The sequence below is a fragment of the Varanus komodoensis genome, unplaced genomic scaffold, assembly GCF_004798865.1.
Source record: "Varanus komodoensis strain SLA01 unplaced genomic scaffold, ASM479886v1 scaffold13_1, whole genome shotgun sequence".
Lineage (NCBI taxonomy): Eukaryota > Metazoa > Chordata > Lepidosauria > Squamata > Varanidae > Varanus > Varanus komodoensis.
The window spans coordinates 9,356,981-9,374,664 of NW_025335408.1; the positions used below are offsets into that span (position 1 = coordinate 9,356,981).

Here is a 17,684-nt window from a genome sequence, read left to right on the forward strand (position 1 = left end):
AGGCCGGTTGCCCTCCTTCCCTAGGTGTCTTCCCTGCTGTTTTCCAGATTGGCATCTCCCAGTCTTGGACCCCCAGACTTGGTTGGCTACAAGTCTCACCCTACTTGACCATTGGCCATGCTGAGTCAGGATGATGCTGGGAGTTGTAGTCCAACAGCATCTAGGAACAGGAAGGTCCATTCTAGAAGATGAAGCAGGGAATGCCATTGGGATACTTGAATTCTGTGTTTTGACTAAACATGAATTCTCAGCAGAGAGGTTGGAGCTGAGGACATACACGAAAAGTCAGCAGTATAGAATTAGGGCAGCATGTCACCTTGATGGGAACATTATTAAGTGTTTATTTGAATGCAACCTAATTGTCTTTGTCTTCTGGACCTCCAGAAAAATATGCCGAAACTGCAAGTGTGGGCAAGAGGAGCACGATGTTCCCACCAGCAATGAGGATGACCGTAAAGTGGGGAAGCTCTTTGAGGATACAAAATATACAACCCTCATTGCGAAGCTGAAATCAGATGGGATCCCTATGTACAAGCGCAACGTAATGATACTGACTAATCCCATAGCTGCCAAGAAGAATGTGTCAATCAATACTGTGACTTACGAATGGGCACCTCCAGTTCAGAATCAAACCCTGGTGAGATATCCTATAAGGTACTCTTGGTGGCTTTGGAAGAGTTGAAGGAGTTGTAGGGTATATAGATCAGCTGGGATGCAAGTCTTACGTTGATGTGGAATGACTTTCCAGTGTAAACAGAATGATCATCTTGGTAGCTAGAAGCCAGCCTTCAGCCATAAAGCTTTCCAGATGTCTTGGATAACAACTCCCATTACCCCATCAGGATAGCCATTGGCCATGCTGAGAAATGTAGCTCAGCACATCTTGAAAGCACCAGGTGTTGGGCAAAGATGCAGTAATAAGTTACTTCCATTGGCAAGCATAAGTGTGGTGGAATGAGGTCTGGCAGTTCTCTCATCTTGTACCTGCCTGATAGAAATAGCCACCATATAGCCAAGTCCTAAATTAACTGCAACAAGGGAGAAGAAGAGAAGCAGTGGTGTTTGGGTGAGCAGGAGCGGTGGGTGAGGGAAAGCTGTAGTGTTAATGGCTGGGATTAAAAACTGCATTAGAAATGTTCACTACCACTTAGGATGATTTATGCATTCCCAAATGAGCAGTTGTAAAAAGACTTCCAGAAATGGGACATGGCACTGGAAAACCTGCACAATTTATGTCATTGTTTAAAAGCTAAAGGAAACACTCAGGCCGGTCCATTTCTGTTACTGTATATGGTCAGAATGAATTCAGAGTTGTCTTCCAAAAGAAAAGCTCCCTTTGGTTTATTAACGGTTCATCTAGATGAGATAGCCTTCTTTGGATTCTTTTTTGGCTTTCTTTTTGGTTTCAGTCTTGAGTCAAGTTTCTGTCATGTCACGCTGTGTGAGCTAAAGCAGAAGGCTAGAGATCCACATGCAGCTTGTAAATTTTTTTTTTTACAGATTTTATGGAAAACATTTTTATTTGCAGATATTGACCATTTTTTATTAATATACACCTCACCTTTAAAAATGTTTTAAATTAAACAGACCTAGAATCTCTGTAAAAAGCACAAGATCTTGCTCCTCTCCGCCGCCTCCACTTTTCCCCTGTATAAAAAAAGCAAAGATTGCAATTAGTCAATCTGAAAGCTTATGCACTTGTAAGTATCTAAAGACATTCGATGTTAGGTAAACATTGTTACTAGTATTACAGTCCTGAATTAAACAAATGCTTTTATGCTGTGCAATGTTTAATTTCAGCTTCTGCCCCTCATTAGCCCAGTACCCTAACTTTCATTTCACCCCAGTTTGACCATCCATACCTTGGTGTCCACTCGTGCCTGCGAAGACAACGAAATCTCCCTTTGGTTGTCCCCCCCTCCCCCCCACCCGGTTTCTTCTTCATCGTCGTCGTCTTTTTTTTTTTAATGTTTAGAAAGCTGGAAACTCAAGGGCATCTGATGATAACTAATGCTAGCAATCCCTCCTGGCTCTCCCTAGGCGAGGCATTATATGCAGATGCTTCCAAAGGAGAAGCAGCCAGTGGCCGGCTCAGAAGGAGCTCAGTACAGGAAGAAGCAGCTGGCCAAGCAGTTGCCTGCTCACGATCAGGATCCTTCCAGATGCCACGAACTAACTCCAAATGAGGTGAAGCAGATGGAGCAGTTTGTGAAGAAATACAAGAATGAGGCGCTGGGAGTGGGAGATGTCAAGCTCCCAAGCGACATCGATGTGAAAGCCAGGGAGAAGAACGTTCCAAGTAATGGAGAGAGGAGCACTTCAGCCACTGTCGGAGCCATGGAAGACAAAATGGCGGGCCAGAAGGGGTCCCAATATGTAAGTGTGCATATTGGTCTATATCCATTTTTGTAATGCTGTAAATAAGGAGCATGTCTTCAGATAAATGATGGGAAAGCATGTCATTTTTATTCTTGTAGCTTGGCATTTTAAATTGTTATCCTTTCCATATTGCGCTGCTTTAGTAAGAATGTAGGTGGTGTGTGTTCTATTTTTTTTAGTCAAAAAGGACTGTGTTTTTCTTCAAGGTAAAAGTAACAGGGCAGGAGTCAATGTCTCTGGAGTCTCCACTGACGCTGCAGAGGCTCTAGCATGTATTGTTCTGGGGATTGATGGCAGTTGCTGGGGGGAAAGAAGCATGGAAAAGGGAGCATATAATCATACTGATTATACTTCACATTTTAAAAAGGAACTTTAAAGGAATGTTATGCAGCTTCTGTTTAAAACTCCCCAGCAAAGGAGAGCCTCCCACCTCCCGAGGCTGTCTGCTGATACCCTGTCGAACGGATCTTGCCAAGAAATTGCTGCCCGAGTTTAGCGGAAAGCTGCTTCCTTGCTATTTTCGCCCATTAGAGGCCGTTCTGTCCTCTGGAGGGGCACAGAACAAATCTGCTCTATCTTCTCCATGCTGCAGCCAAGTCCTAACTATATTCTGCCACACTTCATACCCACAGAAAGATCAATACTTGGTCTCTCGAGGTGAGCGGTGTGGGCATGCTATATTTATGTGAGAGCCCTTAATTCCCAGGAAGAAATCGTTTTCTTTTCAAGGTGAACACTGGTGCAGAAAAGCAACCCTTGGTAGATGAAGAGGGAAGAAGTTAGATACTGAATCGGAGGCCCAGAAAAAAGCTACTGCCTCCTACCACCAGCTAATTTCAGTGGAGGAAGGCCCCTGCTTCGAATCAAATATCATAAATCCATGGACATTGGCCTCTTGGTGTCAGTTACTGTTCCCAGAAAGTAGCAAGCCCCATTGCAAATAAATACTGTACTATAGTTTAGCACTACCTGAGAGAGCCTTGGGAAACTTTGGGCGCATTCGCGTTCCCCCACACCCTTCTTCTGCTGCAGCCACAAGGAAGAAGCAGGAAACATGCTTCAAGCCTCCCCCTACTGGCCAAAGCGGAAGAAATGTAGTGTTACATGTGAACCCGACCCTTCTCTGTTGCTGATTTACATGGGGATCCAAAAGCCAGTGAAATCGTTTTGTCAGCCCGGGGAGCAGGAAACATCGCTTTCCCTTTAGCAGTATTTGCTCCTTGCCTCCTCCCAAGCAGATTTGAAAAATGAAGGAGGTTTTGGAAAGATAGGGTAAAAGCTAAGCCTAGTTTTAAAAAGCCTGTGGGTACCGACCTTGAAGCAGTTCTTGGATCCCAGTTCTCCTCTGAAAGATCATATGAAGCAAAAGGATTGTAGTAGCTACTCAGTGCTGGGGTTGTGCTTCTAGAATATTGAGAATATTTAGAGCTATTTTGGATAATTGGGTGGGATATAAATCTAATAAATAAATAAATAAATAAATAAATAAATAAATAAATACATAATACTTAAATAAGCCTTTCCCAACCTGGTACCTTTCTGCTGCTCTAGATTATAACTCTCAGCACCACTGAACATTGGCCATGCTGGCTGTGGCTGAAGGGAGTTGTAGTCCAAACCATCTGGAAAGCACCAGGTTGGGGGAAGGCTATCGAAAATAATTTTTTCCACTGTTAAAGCTGCCATCTGCTGAGTGGCTTGGCTTGCAACTGTACCAAAACCTGACTGGCTGAGTATATATTTCAGCAACACTTTTCCTTACATACAGACATGACTTGGAGAGAGCCCAGTGTGACTCTGTGATTTCTTGTAGTTCTGTTTCCGGTGCAAACTGAACATGAAAGAAGGTGACCCGGCAGTCTATGCTGAGCGTGCTGGATATGACAAGCTCTGGCACCCTGCTTGCTTTGTCTGCTGCACCTGCAGTGAGCTGCTGGTAGACATGATCTACTTCTGGAAGAATGGAAAATTATACTGTGGCCGGCACTACTGTGACAGTGAAAAGCCCCGCTGTGCTGGGTGTGACGAGGTGAGTCAGATCTCTCTTTTGTCCTCCTGCAAAATTCACTCTCATTTTGAGGCCAGATCTAACAAGTCCACAAAGTTATTTGCTGAGCCAGACTTCGGAGAACTTGGCCAGCTTTGTTAATTTTGGTGCAGGTAGCAATGCAGGTGAGAATTTGTGTTCATTGCATATGTTGGTTGGTACCTCTGCCTCTGCAAGCGTATTCTGTTACTCCTGCTTATGGCAGACTTGCCACATGCACTGTATTATTCTTCTTGATGCACAAATGGACTTGTCTGCTCCCTTGAGGGGAGAGGCAGTGGTCAGCCATCCACATGTGCTGAGGAAATTAACACAGGTCCTGAGGAAATTTTGTTGGAAAAGATGAACTCTTAAGTGGAACATGTTGAAGTCATGATGGAATAGAGATCTGGAAGGATGCCTTAGTTTATCAAGTCTTCTAGAAGAGAAGGACCATACAGCTAGACTAATGCATGTCTGATAACCTTGTCTCCCTGCAGCTTATATTCAGCAATGAGTACACCCAGGCAGAAGGTCAAAACTGGCATCTGAAACATTTCTGCTGCTTTGATTGTGATTGCGTCTTGGCTGGGGAGATCTATGTCATGGTTAACGAAAAGCCGATTTGCAAACCTTGCTACGTGAAGAACCATGCTGTGGTAAGGCTTGCCTGGCATTTGCAACTGCTATATGAAGTCATTCCAGTGTAAAGTAAACAGGCCTTTCCATATCTTGTTTAAAGTAGTGTGTTTCCTGAAGGACATAACTAAAGGGGTGGTGAGGAGCAAAATCTTGAGTGCTAAGACTTTTTAACTATTCATCCTTGTATACATTCACTCAGAAGAAAGTCCTACTTAATTCAGTGGGACATATTCCCAGATGTGTGAGTGCAGGATTACAGCATTAATGTGGTACCTCAAGTGTCAGTGAACTGTATCTTGTAAACATAATATTATAGAGCTTCATTGCAATAGTGTGGACTTATGCCCGTAGGCAGAAAGTTGATGGACATCTAATGGTAGTCATCTGGGTAATTTGCAATAGATCTGTAAAGTTTTCTGACTCCACCTGGGAATTGAATAATAGCAACAAGACAATGGCTTACTCAAGCACTTACAGTGCTGAAAATGAAATGAAGAATGCTCAGTGAAACCCTGAGTGGATGGTTTTGTGCAGAGCTACTAGGAGCTTCGTCCAGCTCTGGTACTCAAGTTTCTGGGCTTAGAATCCTCTGATTCCCAGTGTGTGTCTTTTGTACCTAGATCTGATTGGTAGATCTCACAGGGTTAGCTAAAATCAGCAAAGTGGAGCCCATAGACCTGACATTTGCCCACATCTGCTCCAGGCATTGACTGTATAGTGATCGGGGAGGCTGGCAAATAGCATTACAAGTTCCAAAAACAGAATATGCTGTCCTTCAGCTGAGATGAGAGGAAGGAACAGGAGATTTTTTTTAGGCTAGTCAAATTCATAAAATAGCATAAAAAATAGCATTTTTAACTTTCAGATAAGCAAGCATGTCATGTCTAATATTTAATATGTACATTAAAAATTGACCCACTAATAAGATTAAAGGTATGAAGGTACAATTATTAATTATTTCTCCCTTCAAGTGCTAACTATGTGGAGAGGGTAAGAATAATGCCAGTTATTGCCATCAGGGTGCTCAAACTGTTATAAGGGTGTATTTTTCTTCCATTGGTTGCTGAATATGCTACAGCAGAGAGCAGCAACATTTTGGGGCGCATGAACACACCTCAAAATTGGCGAAACTCTTATAGGCATGACCACAACATGGCTGTCTGGAGAAATTAGAAAATAGCACAAGTCTGGCAAGGATCGCAAGTTGCCCAAGAAACAAGAAAGGAACCTCATATGCAAAATAAACACATATACAAACACACACACACCTCCCAATAAGACACAGACAACACACCCAGAGACAGGATAGCACATAAAGCACACAACCGTTGAATAACAAAATGTCTTCAAGGTTAGTCGTCGTTGGCTTACAGTATTGAGGGTGGTATTTCTGGCTGGAGGGTGCCATGTCATTCTTGCTTGTATGAGCAATTTCATTCATGTTTCAGGGGTAGGAAATTTGAAATATTTCAAATTGCCTATTATTTAGGACAAGACATTAACAGAGGCAAACCAAGGTGGGTAACAACCCTGAAAGAAATCATGCAGGGAGAAAAGAGGCATCTGTATTTTTCTAAAAACAAAACACCTGCAATGTAATAGACACCCTGGCACATTCTTTGCCCAAAAGCTCTTTTTTAAAAATGTATGCAGTTCCAAACTAATGGAGGAAGAAACTGTTCTAATTGCAGTTATTAATGGCTAGGCCACAACCTGACTGGAAGTCGGGGAGGGAGGGGGGGCTAGGCTGGGAAAATCCTCTGCCTCATATGCAGCAGATAAACTACCTGAAAGGAGTCAATTTATTGAAGTATCCAGGTTGCCCCTGGGCTGTAAATCTCCCCTCTGGGGCAGCTCTCCTGGTCGAAGACTTTCATAGGGGAAGTGCCTTTGTACTGTCTCCTAGATTGTGTTTGTGATATTTCACCATTTTGTGCTGCAGTTTGGGTCTCCTGAATTGCTTTTAACATCTCCTGTTGTGCATACATGTGGGTGGGCTCCATGAATACCTTAAAGATTGCTGCATAAAAGGCCGCAAATGTATCTACAAGAACCTTTTGTACCATGTGCACAAATTAGTCCAAAGTTAATGACTTCCTCGGGATTTTCTTTGTTCTCTCTACGCCATTGTTTTTCATATTTATGCTTTAAAAAACAGGATGTTTATTCAGAAGCTTTGGAGTATTCTTGTGTGATTTTTTTCTCTTCTTTAACGAGTGCTTTCTTTGTATGTTTTACTAACTTTTGAGTCTTGTTTTTTAACTCAAATTCTCAAATGGAGCTTAGCAACCCTCAGAACATAAATATTTGTTGGAGCGCTCGGTCACCCCTTCTTTCTCTCACCATCATCTGAAATGACCCAGCTGAGGGAAAATTCCTCGCAGTTCTTCACATCCTCTTTTTCTAAAGAACTTGCTGGTCCATTGCATTGTTACTCAGAAGTACAGAGGAACCACTCTTTAAACTGTTGCAACAGACAGGTCTGTGACCTTGCTCTTAAAACAGTAGATGTGGCAATTTAGCTCGAGGTTAGCTGTACTGCTGTGAGCTTGCTTGCTTGCCTGGTTGCTTTATTATTTGCTTTTTAATCTGCCCAGTAATGCATGTTCCCAGGGTGATTTGCAAGCAGTTAAAAGGATCAAATACTATGCAGACATCACACCCAGAAACAACAACAAGAAGCCTCTGTTTAGAAAGCCAGCAGGAGATCCATGAAGCCTTCTCAGGCATTCCCTCCATGGGGTTCCACTTAAGTCCAATATGTGCTTACTTGGGAGTAAGCTCCATTGAACTCTAGGGAGGCTTAGTTTAAGTAGACTTGCTTTGGGGTACACCATAGAGATAATGTGGAGGAGACAGCAGGTTGCAGAACTCAGTTGCAGAGGAAAATCAGGAGGCCCCATCCAACTCGTTCTGTTTCTGTATCCATCAGGCTTCCCTATACAGTCATGCCACCAGGCATGTGGACGATGGGGCCACCTTCCAGCTACTGCCAGCTCTCCTCTTCTGTGTGCTTGTTAATTGCATGTCATGGATATGTGGAAAGAGCTAGGAGCATGGTGCTTCTGGATGTATTGCACTGCAAGTCTCAGGATCCCCGGAAAGCATGGACAACTGGGATGCTGGGTGTTGTAGCCCACACCGCCAGAAGGGTATCAGGTTGAGAAAGGCTGGGATCTAGCCTAGCCTTCTCCCAAATGTGCCAAATTGCTATTTTGAGGTAACTTTATTGTATGGAAGCTGTTTCAGTATAAGGAGCCCACCTGGACAGGGTCCCAGATTAGTGTTTCACATCTCTGCTGACTGACCAGAGACTGAAGCCAAGCTCTGAAGTTTGAGTCCCATTCCTAGTTTGTTAAGAGGGTAACAAGTGCAGATGCAATGAAAATTTTGCTCCCTCATTAATTTCTAGCTAATTTAGCTGCCCTCTGCTGGCAGGAAGATCCAAGCCAGAGGCACTTGGACGGCATACACAAACATGCTACCCTGCCCATGTTCAGTGAGCCCTCGTGCTCAGTGATTCCAGCATGCCGTTGCATTGGAACATGGCTAGCGTCTTCCAGAAATGAAAATTATCAGTCAAAACAAACTGAGGTGTATAGAAGTAGCCTAGGAGGCTAGCAAAGCCCTCTGGCTGCAATCCTGGACTTAATTACCTCAGAGTAAGTGCCATTAAACCCAGTGGGACTTACTACTGAGTAAACATGCACAGGATCTCATGACCAGTTCATTTACAAGGTTCAAGTACATGTGACCCTGCAGGTATTGGTGTCCTGCCACGCCCATCAGCCTGGCCAAGAAAATCTATGGTGAGATGATAGGTGGTGTAGTCCAGCATCATCTGGAATGCGACACATTCCACAACCCTCATTTATTAGGCTATGAAATTAAGACAGTGCACTTCCTTAGTTGTTTGCTTAGTGGTGCAATCCTTTGCATGTCTTCTCAGAATTAAGTCACATGAAGTTCAGTGGGTTTATAGCCTGATAGCATTTTTGCTTAATTTCTATTCAACAATAATTTGGCAAAGCTGTAGTACTCTTCAGTGCTGTGATTTTCTAGACAATCATGTCCATCTTGAAGAGTGAAATAACCAATGGTGTATTTGCACTGGCATGTGTATTTTCAGACATGACTGTGTGGTTGACGTTACTCTATGTGGCGTAGTGGTTAACAACATGGAACTGGGACTCAGGCAATCTGGGTTCTAGTCCCCAGTTCATGAAGCCCACTGGGTGACTTTGGTCCAGTCACTATCACCCAGCCTAACCTACCTCACAGGGTTGTTGTGAGGATAAAACAGAGGGCCCCCTTGGGTTCCTTTCAGGAAGAAGAAAGGTGGGGTATAAATCCAATATTGTAATAGTAATAAAATTGCTATTACAATATAAAAATATGAACACTATTTTTTCAATTTCATAATTCTTGACATCAGCTGTTGTTGCATTTCATCTACTGTGACTCAGCTGAGACATTTTAACCCATATATTTTAGCACTGGGGAATTTGCATGTTATTACCTGGGCTTATTTTTACCTATAAGGTTCTGGGCCATTCAGCCAGATTATGGTGTCGCAGTTCAAGCTTTCACGATCCTGCCACCAAGTGCAAACCTCTCGAAAGCATTTAACAGAGAGGTTCTTGCCACATGCCGATGTTGCCCGTTCTTGCTTGTCCTGCAGGTTCTGCCAATGGGCAGATGTCATGCTGAGCACAGTCTCTCTTGACAAAATAAAATCCATGTCCTTACTATCTTCATAGCTAGAATGACTCCAGAGGCAAATTCAGAATGTGAACTACCAGATGTGCAAAATATCTAAGAGAAAGTGCTGTTGATCAACATGGTTTGGTAGTCAGCCCTTGCTTTTGTGATAAAGCTGGTTATGAAATTAAAATTTAGGTTATGCACTATGTGTATGATATGCACCATCAGTTCAGGGAGTGACCCTGAGGGCTTGCTTTCCCAGATTCTGGACTCGGTCAATTTCTTTCCTTCCTACAAGTGCGGCTTTCATACTGTGTCGCTCTAGTGAGCTCTCAGGGAGCCATTCCATATGCCCAATAGAATTTTGGAGTGTGGGGAAGAGCTTCGCACAAAAACAGCCCGGCCGTTCTATCAGTGAGTCGTCTTTGAAATGTGGAAGTATCTTTAAAGAGCAGTTTGCTTGCTGGCTTGAGTGTGCCACTCAAGGGGGGTGGTGGGCAGGGGGGAGAAAGAGAGAGAATGCTGCTCTGCATCTATGCATGTGCTTGCGCACTCTTAGGAGCCCTGTCAGGAGTAGAGACTGCCGTTTCTGTGGTGTAAATCTGCAGTAACAGAACAAGTAGTCGTAGTGTGGCTGCTGCCATAATCATTCTGTCTCGGCCCAGGCACAGCTTTGGGGTTGCTTTCTAAAATGTAAAAGTCTGTCGGTGTTCTCGTTTGCCCACTAGGTCTGCCAGGGGTGCCACAATGCCATTGACCCGGAAGTTCAGCGTGTGAGCTACAACAGCTTCAACTGGCATGCCACCACCGAGTGCTTCCTGTGCTCCTGCTGCAGCAAGTGCCTCATTGGCCAGAAGTTTATGCCAGTGGAAGGGATGGTTTTCTGCTCGGTGGAGTGTAAGAAAAAGATGATGTCCTAAAGGGGAGGAAGCCGCATTGAAACCAAGCTCCGCCTTATTCCAAAGTCCTCTGCATTTCTACTGTATTGGGGCATTTTAACAACATTGAAAGTGTTACATGGCAAATTCCAAAGATTTTTACATTACTAACTTGATTGCTTGTGATTTAAGCTCTTTAGCACATTTGTATTCTTACTGCTTTTTTGATTTCTTGCTGGAAACTTTTTCACATGTATCGAGCCTGGTAGTCGTTATATATGTCAAGGGCTGTATACCGTTTAGCCTTCATTTTTTTCAAGCATGTGTCTCAAGAAATTTAATAATAAAATCTTGGCTTGGGTACATTATAAGTACTGTGCATTACATCATGGGTAATGGAACCTGTGGTCCTCCCTGGGGTGGACTACAATTCCCATCATCCTGATCTTTGGCCATGCTGTGGGCTGAAAGTTTCTCTACACATCTAATCAGCAGATGATCCCAAGCCTAGCAGCCAACATGGCATGGAACTGATTCTGGACTGAACTGTTTTTCTTGGGGAGCGGGTGTTAGAATTTAGTAAATCTTCATACTTTAACAGAAGGCCCATCCAGCAAATATTTTTGAACATATCAGGGAGAATGGTAAATTGTAATATGCTTGCTGATGTAAATGAAGACGTTTTAAAGTGTGGAGTAGCATTCAAACATTTGAATACCTCAACTTCACTCTAAAGTGGCACCATGGACTGCTTGTTTTGACTTGCAGTGTAGACACTGCAGCCCTCAGACATGTCTGATTAGTTTTGAAAAAGCTAATCAGACATGATTCGCTTTTTCAAAACTCTTACGGCGTATCATTGGGCATTTTAGGCACATGTCAATGTTGGGGTTCAGCCTTGAATGGCATTAAAATACAGTTTTTCATCATTAATTCTAAAATATGTACAAGTTTTTTTAATGCTTTCGGGCATAGAATGTGACTGGGTGCCTGTAAACTAAAGGGTTTTTCCACAAAATACACATGCCTCTTTTTATCCCTGTATTCTTCCTGTAGGTTTGTTACCCAGCGTGGTTGTGTTGCCTCTGTCAATTTGTTGTCCAAAGTAACAGGCAAAATGGGAAGACATAAATCTGCCCACACCCTTATACATGAATGAACGTGTTAATTAAACCAGCAACCATCTTTTTTTAGGTGGGCAAGCTGTTTCTCGTGGTTTGCAAATAAACTCCTGCACAGATTTTGATACCAAGCTGCACACTACACACACCATGTAATGGATGCTAAGTTAGATCTGAGAGAAGCCCAGGAAGGTGTGTGCATGTGAACCAAGAAACAAATATCTTGTATGGAGTCAGATTAGCAGACCATCTTGCCTAGTACGGTTGACACTGAGGCCTGGAAATGGCTAGGACTGTGTTGGGAAGGGCTCAGTGGTAGAGCCCTGTTCAAATGCAGAAGTTCCTTTGTTCAGTCCAGGCCTCTCCAGCTAGGACTGGAAAAATTCTCTCCTTGGAGAGTTCCTGTAAAGCCTGTGTAGACAAAACTTACATAAAATCAGACGCCTGGTCCATCTAGCTAAGACAGCCTCCTCCGTTCCTTAAGGAGCAATACAGACACATGCTGGTATTTATGATGAATGTAAGACGGTACATAGCAAAGGAATGCAGGGAGAAAGGAAAGTTGTTGGCTTTGTAAACTATGCAAACTCTTCCAATTCTGCTCTTAAAGAGATCTGTATACCTCTAATTACTCTCAAATAAAACCTTTGTTAAGCCATTTCTTTGCTTGAAGTAGCATCTATTTCATTTTGGAAGAGGCACTGCAATGACTGCACTGTTCCAGCAGGGGGTGATATCCTCAAAGATAAAAAGCACTCTTTCACTGTATGGACATGAAGAAAGGTGGTGCTTTCTCTCCTCTCTCTCTCAGTGGTGCCTGCCTATTGTAAAGAAGTCTATTGAATTCTTGGCTCCCTGGACAAATAAAAGTAGACATTCTGAAAGGTTTGTGTTAAATGTGCTGTATTTGATAGATGATGTTAACAAATGTAATCTGAAGCTAAGATTCAGTGGCTCAAATACATACCAAGAAAAAGAAACACAGTTCCTTTGCCGTTATCATATATAAATAACAGCCCTCCTGATGGCTGCAGATTCTGGAGAGCGTCAGACTGAAGAAAGTTAATCAGGAGCAACGCTGTAGACAGGAACTAGGGAAGCTCTGCATGCAACTCATTAGTTTTTCTTAAAAAAGGGATGTGCTGATCCATTTTCCCAATGGTCATACATGGGAATTGTAGGCCAGAGCATCTGGAAGGTGCCACATTGAAGAAATGACCCTTGACAAGCCAAAGGAGTCTCTGAATCTTGGAATGGTGGTTATGATGGACATGGTGTGGACTTGCCTGGGTTTACCTGCCAAAATACCAGCTTGCATTTAGTCTTTCCACCCTGTGTGGGAGAAATGGAATTGGCCACAGCCCTCACTGTACAAATAGTTCTCTGCCCATGTTAGACCATATGGCCTAGGTGTTGCTAGACTAAAAAGTCCAAATGCTACTTGCCTCTTTCTGATTCCAAGGTGGGCAAAACAATTGACTGGAAATAAATACTTGTTTGGCTTCCTTCTCTCAGTGCTAATTTCAGAGTTGCTTTATCTTGCAGCTCTAGTGGTTGGACCTCTAAAGTGCTGCAGAACCCTGATTTGGGTGACAGATAAGACCTTGCCTTAGAAGGGGTCTGGACCTTTCATGAAGTCTGAAGATGCTAATGTCCAAATGAGATGCTGGTCTTTTAGAGCTTGCATGTAGTATGTCAACTGCACTTTACAGCAGCCTTTCCCAATGTGTCGGGCTAGAACACCTATGCTGGCTGTGGGTGATGGGAGTTGTAGTCTAAGGCATCCGGCAGGCATCAAGTTAGGGAAAGCTGCCTTAGAGGGTGCAGCCTTATCCAAAGATAGATGTCCCAGCATGCAAAAAACTTGGTGCCTGTTTGCCTCTTTGCCCACAAAGCATTGTGGCACCTGGAATTTCATTCCATTTAGTTCCTTGCTTAGTGCCTGATGGTCAAGGCTCTCTGGGCAATAACTCCATCCACTCGTACAAGCGTGTGCAAGGCTGTGAGACTTAAGGCATCGCTCAGGCAGATCTGGTTTCTTGGAGAGGTCAGGCGGCAGGTTTCTCCTCTTCCTTTCTAAGTTTTGAGGTAAGAACTAGCTCTATGTTGTCACTATTTTTATCTCACTGTTCATATATGCTCATTACCAACCCATTTAATGTTCAAAAGAGCTATAGATTAGATTTAGAAATAAAGACTGATACAAGACCACCCAATGAGCTTTGAGACTATGAGGAAGTTTGTACCCAAGCTTCGCCAGTGTTAGCTTGTACTCCAACTACAACTCACAATGATTCTCTCAAAAGTATTCCTTTGTTAATGTTACTTTCTAACTTGTACAACTTCCTTTGTTTCCCTTCTAATTTTTATCACAAAAATATGCATGTTATAAAACCTTTTATAATGGTTAATCACTGTTGGACTTTATTTACCCATTTCTATATCATTCGATTAGCACAATACTCTCAGAATGGTGTACAAAATCCTATTAAAAACAATGTACAATATAACATTCAATTTTTTAAAAAGATTTAGAGCAAACACACCTGTCAATAACAATTCAACATGTTATGTATTTATTCCTGTGTGTTGTTCTCTGTTAAGATGGTTTTCATATGTTCATGTTTCTTTCTGAAGTTCTCATTTTCATTCAGTTCGATATTTTAGGGCTGTTTAAAAATAGCTGCTTCTACATTCCTAAACATCTAAACTTTTTAGATGTCATGCTATGCTTTTAAACTTTTATATGTTTGAAAAACTCGGCATGATTTTCATACTTTACCTGGGTATTGTTTCTGTTTGTGTATTCAGTGATACATCTTCAAGGTGGATATTACACACAAAATGTTCAATGGTATTCATTTGTCCACTTTTTTTTTTGTTCACCACCATCTTTAATAAAGCTTTCTTGCTCTTTATTTCACCATCCATTATTTTCAGGCATATCATCTCCATTGTATCCATTTTCTCCATTTGTTGGAAAAAAATATGATTTACAATACAAAAAGAACATTGGAAAGAGCTCTCCATTGCTGGAACCACTGCTGAAAAGCCCTTGTTGCCATCCTCTGAAATGTCATCTGAGAAGGGCCTTAGATGTTGATCATAAGTGCATCTATGTTCAGACCAAGAGATACTATGGAATGCGCTCCCCAGAGAGGTCCGCCTGGCGCCGTCATTATGTTTTTCGGCGCCAGGTCAAGACTTTTTTATTTAATCAATATTTTAATATGTTTTAATGGGAACTGGTTTTTATTGTTCGTATTTTATTAATTCACAGCCAGAGTGGAATTGTCAATTTATTTTATCTTGACCTATGTTGTAAGCCGTCCAGAGATGCAAGTAATGGGTGGCATACAAATAAATAAATGATACTGTGCACCAGTATTGTGGTACTAAGCCAATCTGATTTTCTAAGTAAAATATATGTATTTATTATGAATATGATTGGCATGTAGGTATTTGTGTACTTATTCTGGCCATAACTGCATCATTTGCAGCTGTGTAAAACATATTTTCTGTCTTTAATTTTAAAAAATGTAAAGAATTCTAAACGTTCTTTTACTCTGTGTGTGTGTGTGTGTGTGTGTGTGTGTGTGGAGAGAGACAGGGTGTTTTCTTACTGCCTTGTTTAATACAAAGACAACAGGCTAACTGTTCTGTTTTTCACGACCTTGACCACTAATTTTCTTGCCCGAGATGTTTTGCTGAATGAGAACAGGTAGCAAAAATGGTTTGGTGTTTGAGGCAGAAAATCCCACAAAGAGGAAAAAATAAAATTAAAATAAATGTATTAGCTAAAAATGTGCTTCTCTTTCCTGGTGTCCAAAATTAGTGTCTGAGGTGGCCTTATTTATTGCTTAAGATCAGCTGCATTTTGTTTTGCTCTTAGTGGGTAGAAAGGGCTCCCGGATTACAACTGTTTCTTTAAGAATGGCTTTTTCAATGGACGTTGTTAGCTGTAAGCAGAAACAAGAAGTAATTTTCTTTCCACATACCAAACGCTGCAATAATTTTCCATATTTTATGCATGGAGAGATTGATATGAAAACTTAGGTAATTGGAACCTAACAATGCTATACTGACTTATATTCAATAAGTCTATAATTCTGTACCAGGAAGTCATGATTCCTTTCTTCAATAGTGTTCTGGTGTGGAAAGAAGAGTGTGAAATTTGCCACTCCTATATAGTGATTTTGTTTGCATGGTCACAGGTAGGAATCCATAAATGTATTGCACATAAATAACCACTAGAGTTTTTAAAGAAAGCTTGCAAGTATTCTCACAAAGCATTTGAAAATATAACACACATTTTGTTGTTGCAGTAACGAATATCTTGAATGCCCTCTGCCAGATGACCTAGGTGGTGAATGACCTCAAGTGCATCCTTGCTCAGAAAACAAGTCCCACAATTCAGAGCATTCCTCTAGCCAGGACGTCTCCTCTAAACATGAATGAAATTGCACCTTTAATGTTCACCTTATCTAGGAAAGAGTTTGCTTCCCATAAATGATTTTGAGAAAGGACACTGTAGTCAATAGCATTTGGCTGACTTGTGTATGTATTTACTTAAATATCCTTCCGTGGAACCATCTGAGCAGTATAGAGAGAGGAGGAATCAATAATATACAAAATTAAGAAAAAGCAAAAGAACAGCTTATAGATGTTTTAAAATATGATAAGCATTATATAGCAGCCATCCTATGGCTCCTAGACAGAATCTAGGGGGCCAAAGGATTTTTTTTACTCCTCAGATCAGAGGTCAGAAAAGAGGTTCAGTCTCAGAACTGAGCTTCCTCACTCACAATGAACATGAAAAGAACCATGCCAGCACCTTCTCCAAGGCTGTAAGAACCATGTTGGAGACAGGGAAAGACCATTTTCTGGAGAGATGGAAGGAGAGGGCTGCTACCAGATGATGTGTCCTGGTGGTGCAACTGCCCACTTTCTTCCCCGTCCAAAAAGCCACAGCTAGACCATGAAAATCACCATTTGGCTAATTTGTAGGACAGAAGATGTGCTTATCCCACCCTGCAGAGGATGTCAGGCTCAGACATTTATGGGCATCTCATTGGGTTGCGGCCCAAATCTATTCAGCATAAAAACAGCAGTGTGGAGAAAATCTTCACACAGAGAATGGGATGACGTGCTAAAAAGCCTGAGGGAATCAACAGTGTTTGCCTGGAACCACCGAATCACCCCTCTTGGCACCAGGTGAGCTTTCCCAAGAAGTATGGCTCTTCTGTTCGAGCAGAGTAGATCCTTGCCATGCAGAAGGTCCCCAGTTCAATCACAGCATCCTCAGGTAGGGCCGGAGAAGAGCCTGTCTGAAAAGCCACTGCCAGTCCTGCTAGACCATACTGAGCTGGAGGAAGCAACGATTTTATTTGCTATAGGGCTACTTGCTGGATCTAAAATTATGCAGTTGGTTTTCCCCGTTGACAGTGGCTCTATCTGAATGCTGCTTTGTGACATGAGGGTGTGCTTTCAGTGGGACATCAGACTATTACAAATATATATTTTTGTCATACACATACTCTCAAAAAGTAAGCAGACTGAATGAGGAAGTCCACAGATCTACCTTCTAAATGGGAAAGGCAATAAGGACACAGTAAGGCACATGCACTCCTTCATGGATCACTGCCTTGTTGTGGCGAAGGGGCTTGCGTAGCTCAATGAAGCTATGAGCTATGCCATGCAGGGCCATCCAAGACAGACAAGTCATAGCAGAGAGTTCTGACAAAACGTGATCCACTGGAGAAGGAAATGGCAACCCACTCCAGTATCTTTGCCATGAAAACCCCATGGACAGTACCAAAAGGCAAAAAGATAAGATGCCAGAAGATGAGCCCCTCAGGTCAGAAGGTGTCCAATATGCTACTGGGGAAGAGGAGAGGGCTAGTACTACTAGCGCCAGAAAGAATGAAGCAACTG

General features: G+C 42.3%; 1 protein-coding gene across 2 annotated transcripts in view; it reads left to right on the forward strand.

Moving 5' to 3' along the window:
- TES (testin LIM domain protein) overlaps nt 1-12,408 on the forward strand; it is a 36,051-nt gene extending 23,643 nt beyond the window's left edge. For both annotated transcript variants that reach the window (XM_044423075.1, XM_044423076.1), the window contains 5 exons: nt 385-637; nt 2,041-2,376; nt 4,193-4,408; nt 4,906-5,064; nt 10,480-12,408. In XM_044423075.1, coding sequence (XP_044279010.1) covers nt 385-637; nt 2,041-2,376; nt 4,193-4,408; nt 4,906-5,064; nt 10,480-10,671 — 1,156 coding nt within the window. In that variant the 3' untranslated portion in view covers nt 10,672-12,408. The remainder of the gene's footprint in view (nt 1-384; nt 638-2,040; nt 2,377-4,192; nt 4,409-4,905; nt 5,065-10,479) is intronic.
- Nucleotides 12,409-17,684: the final 5,276 nt, after the last annotated feature.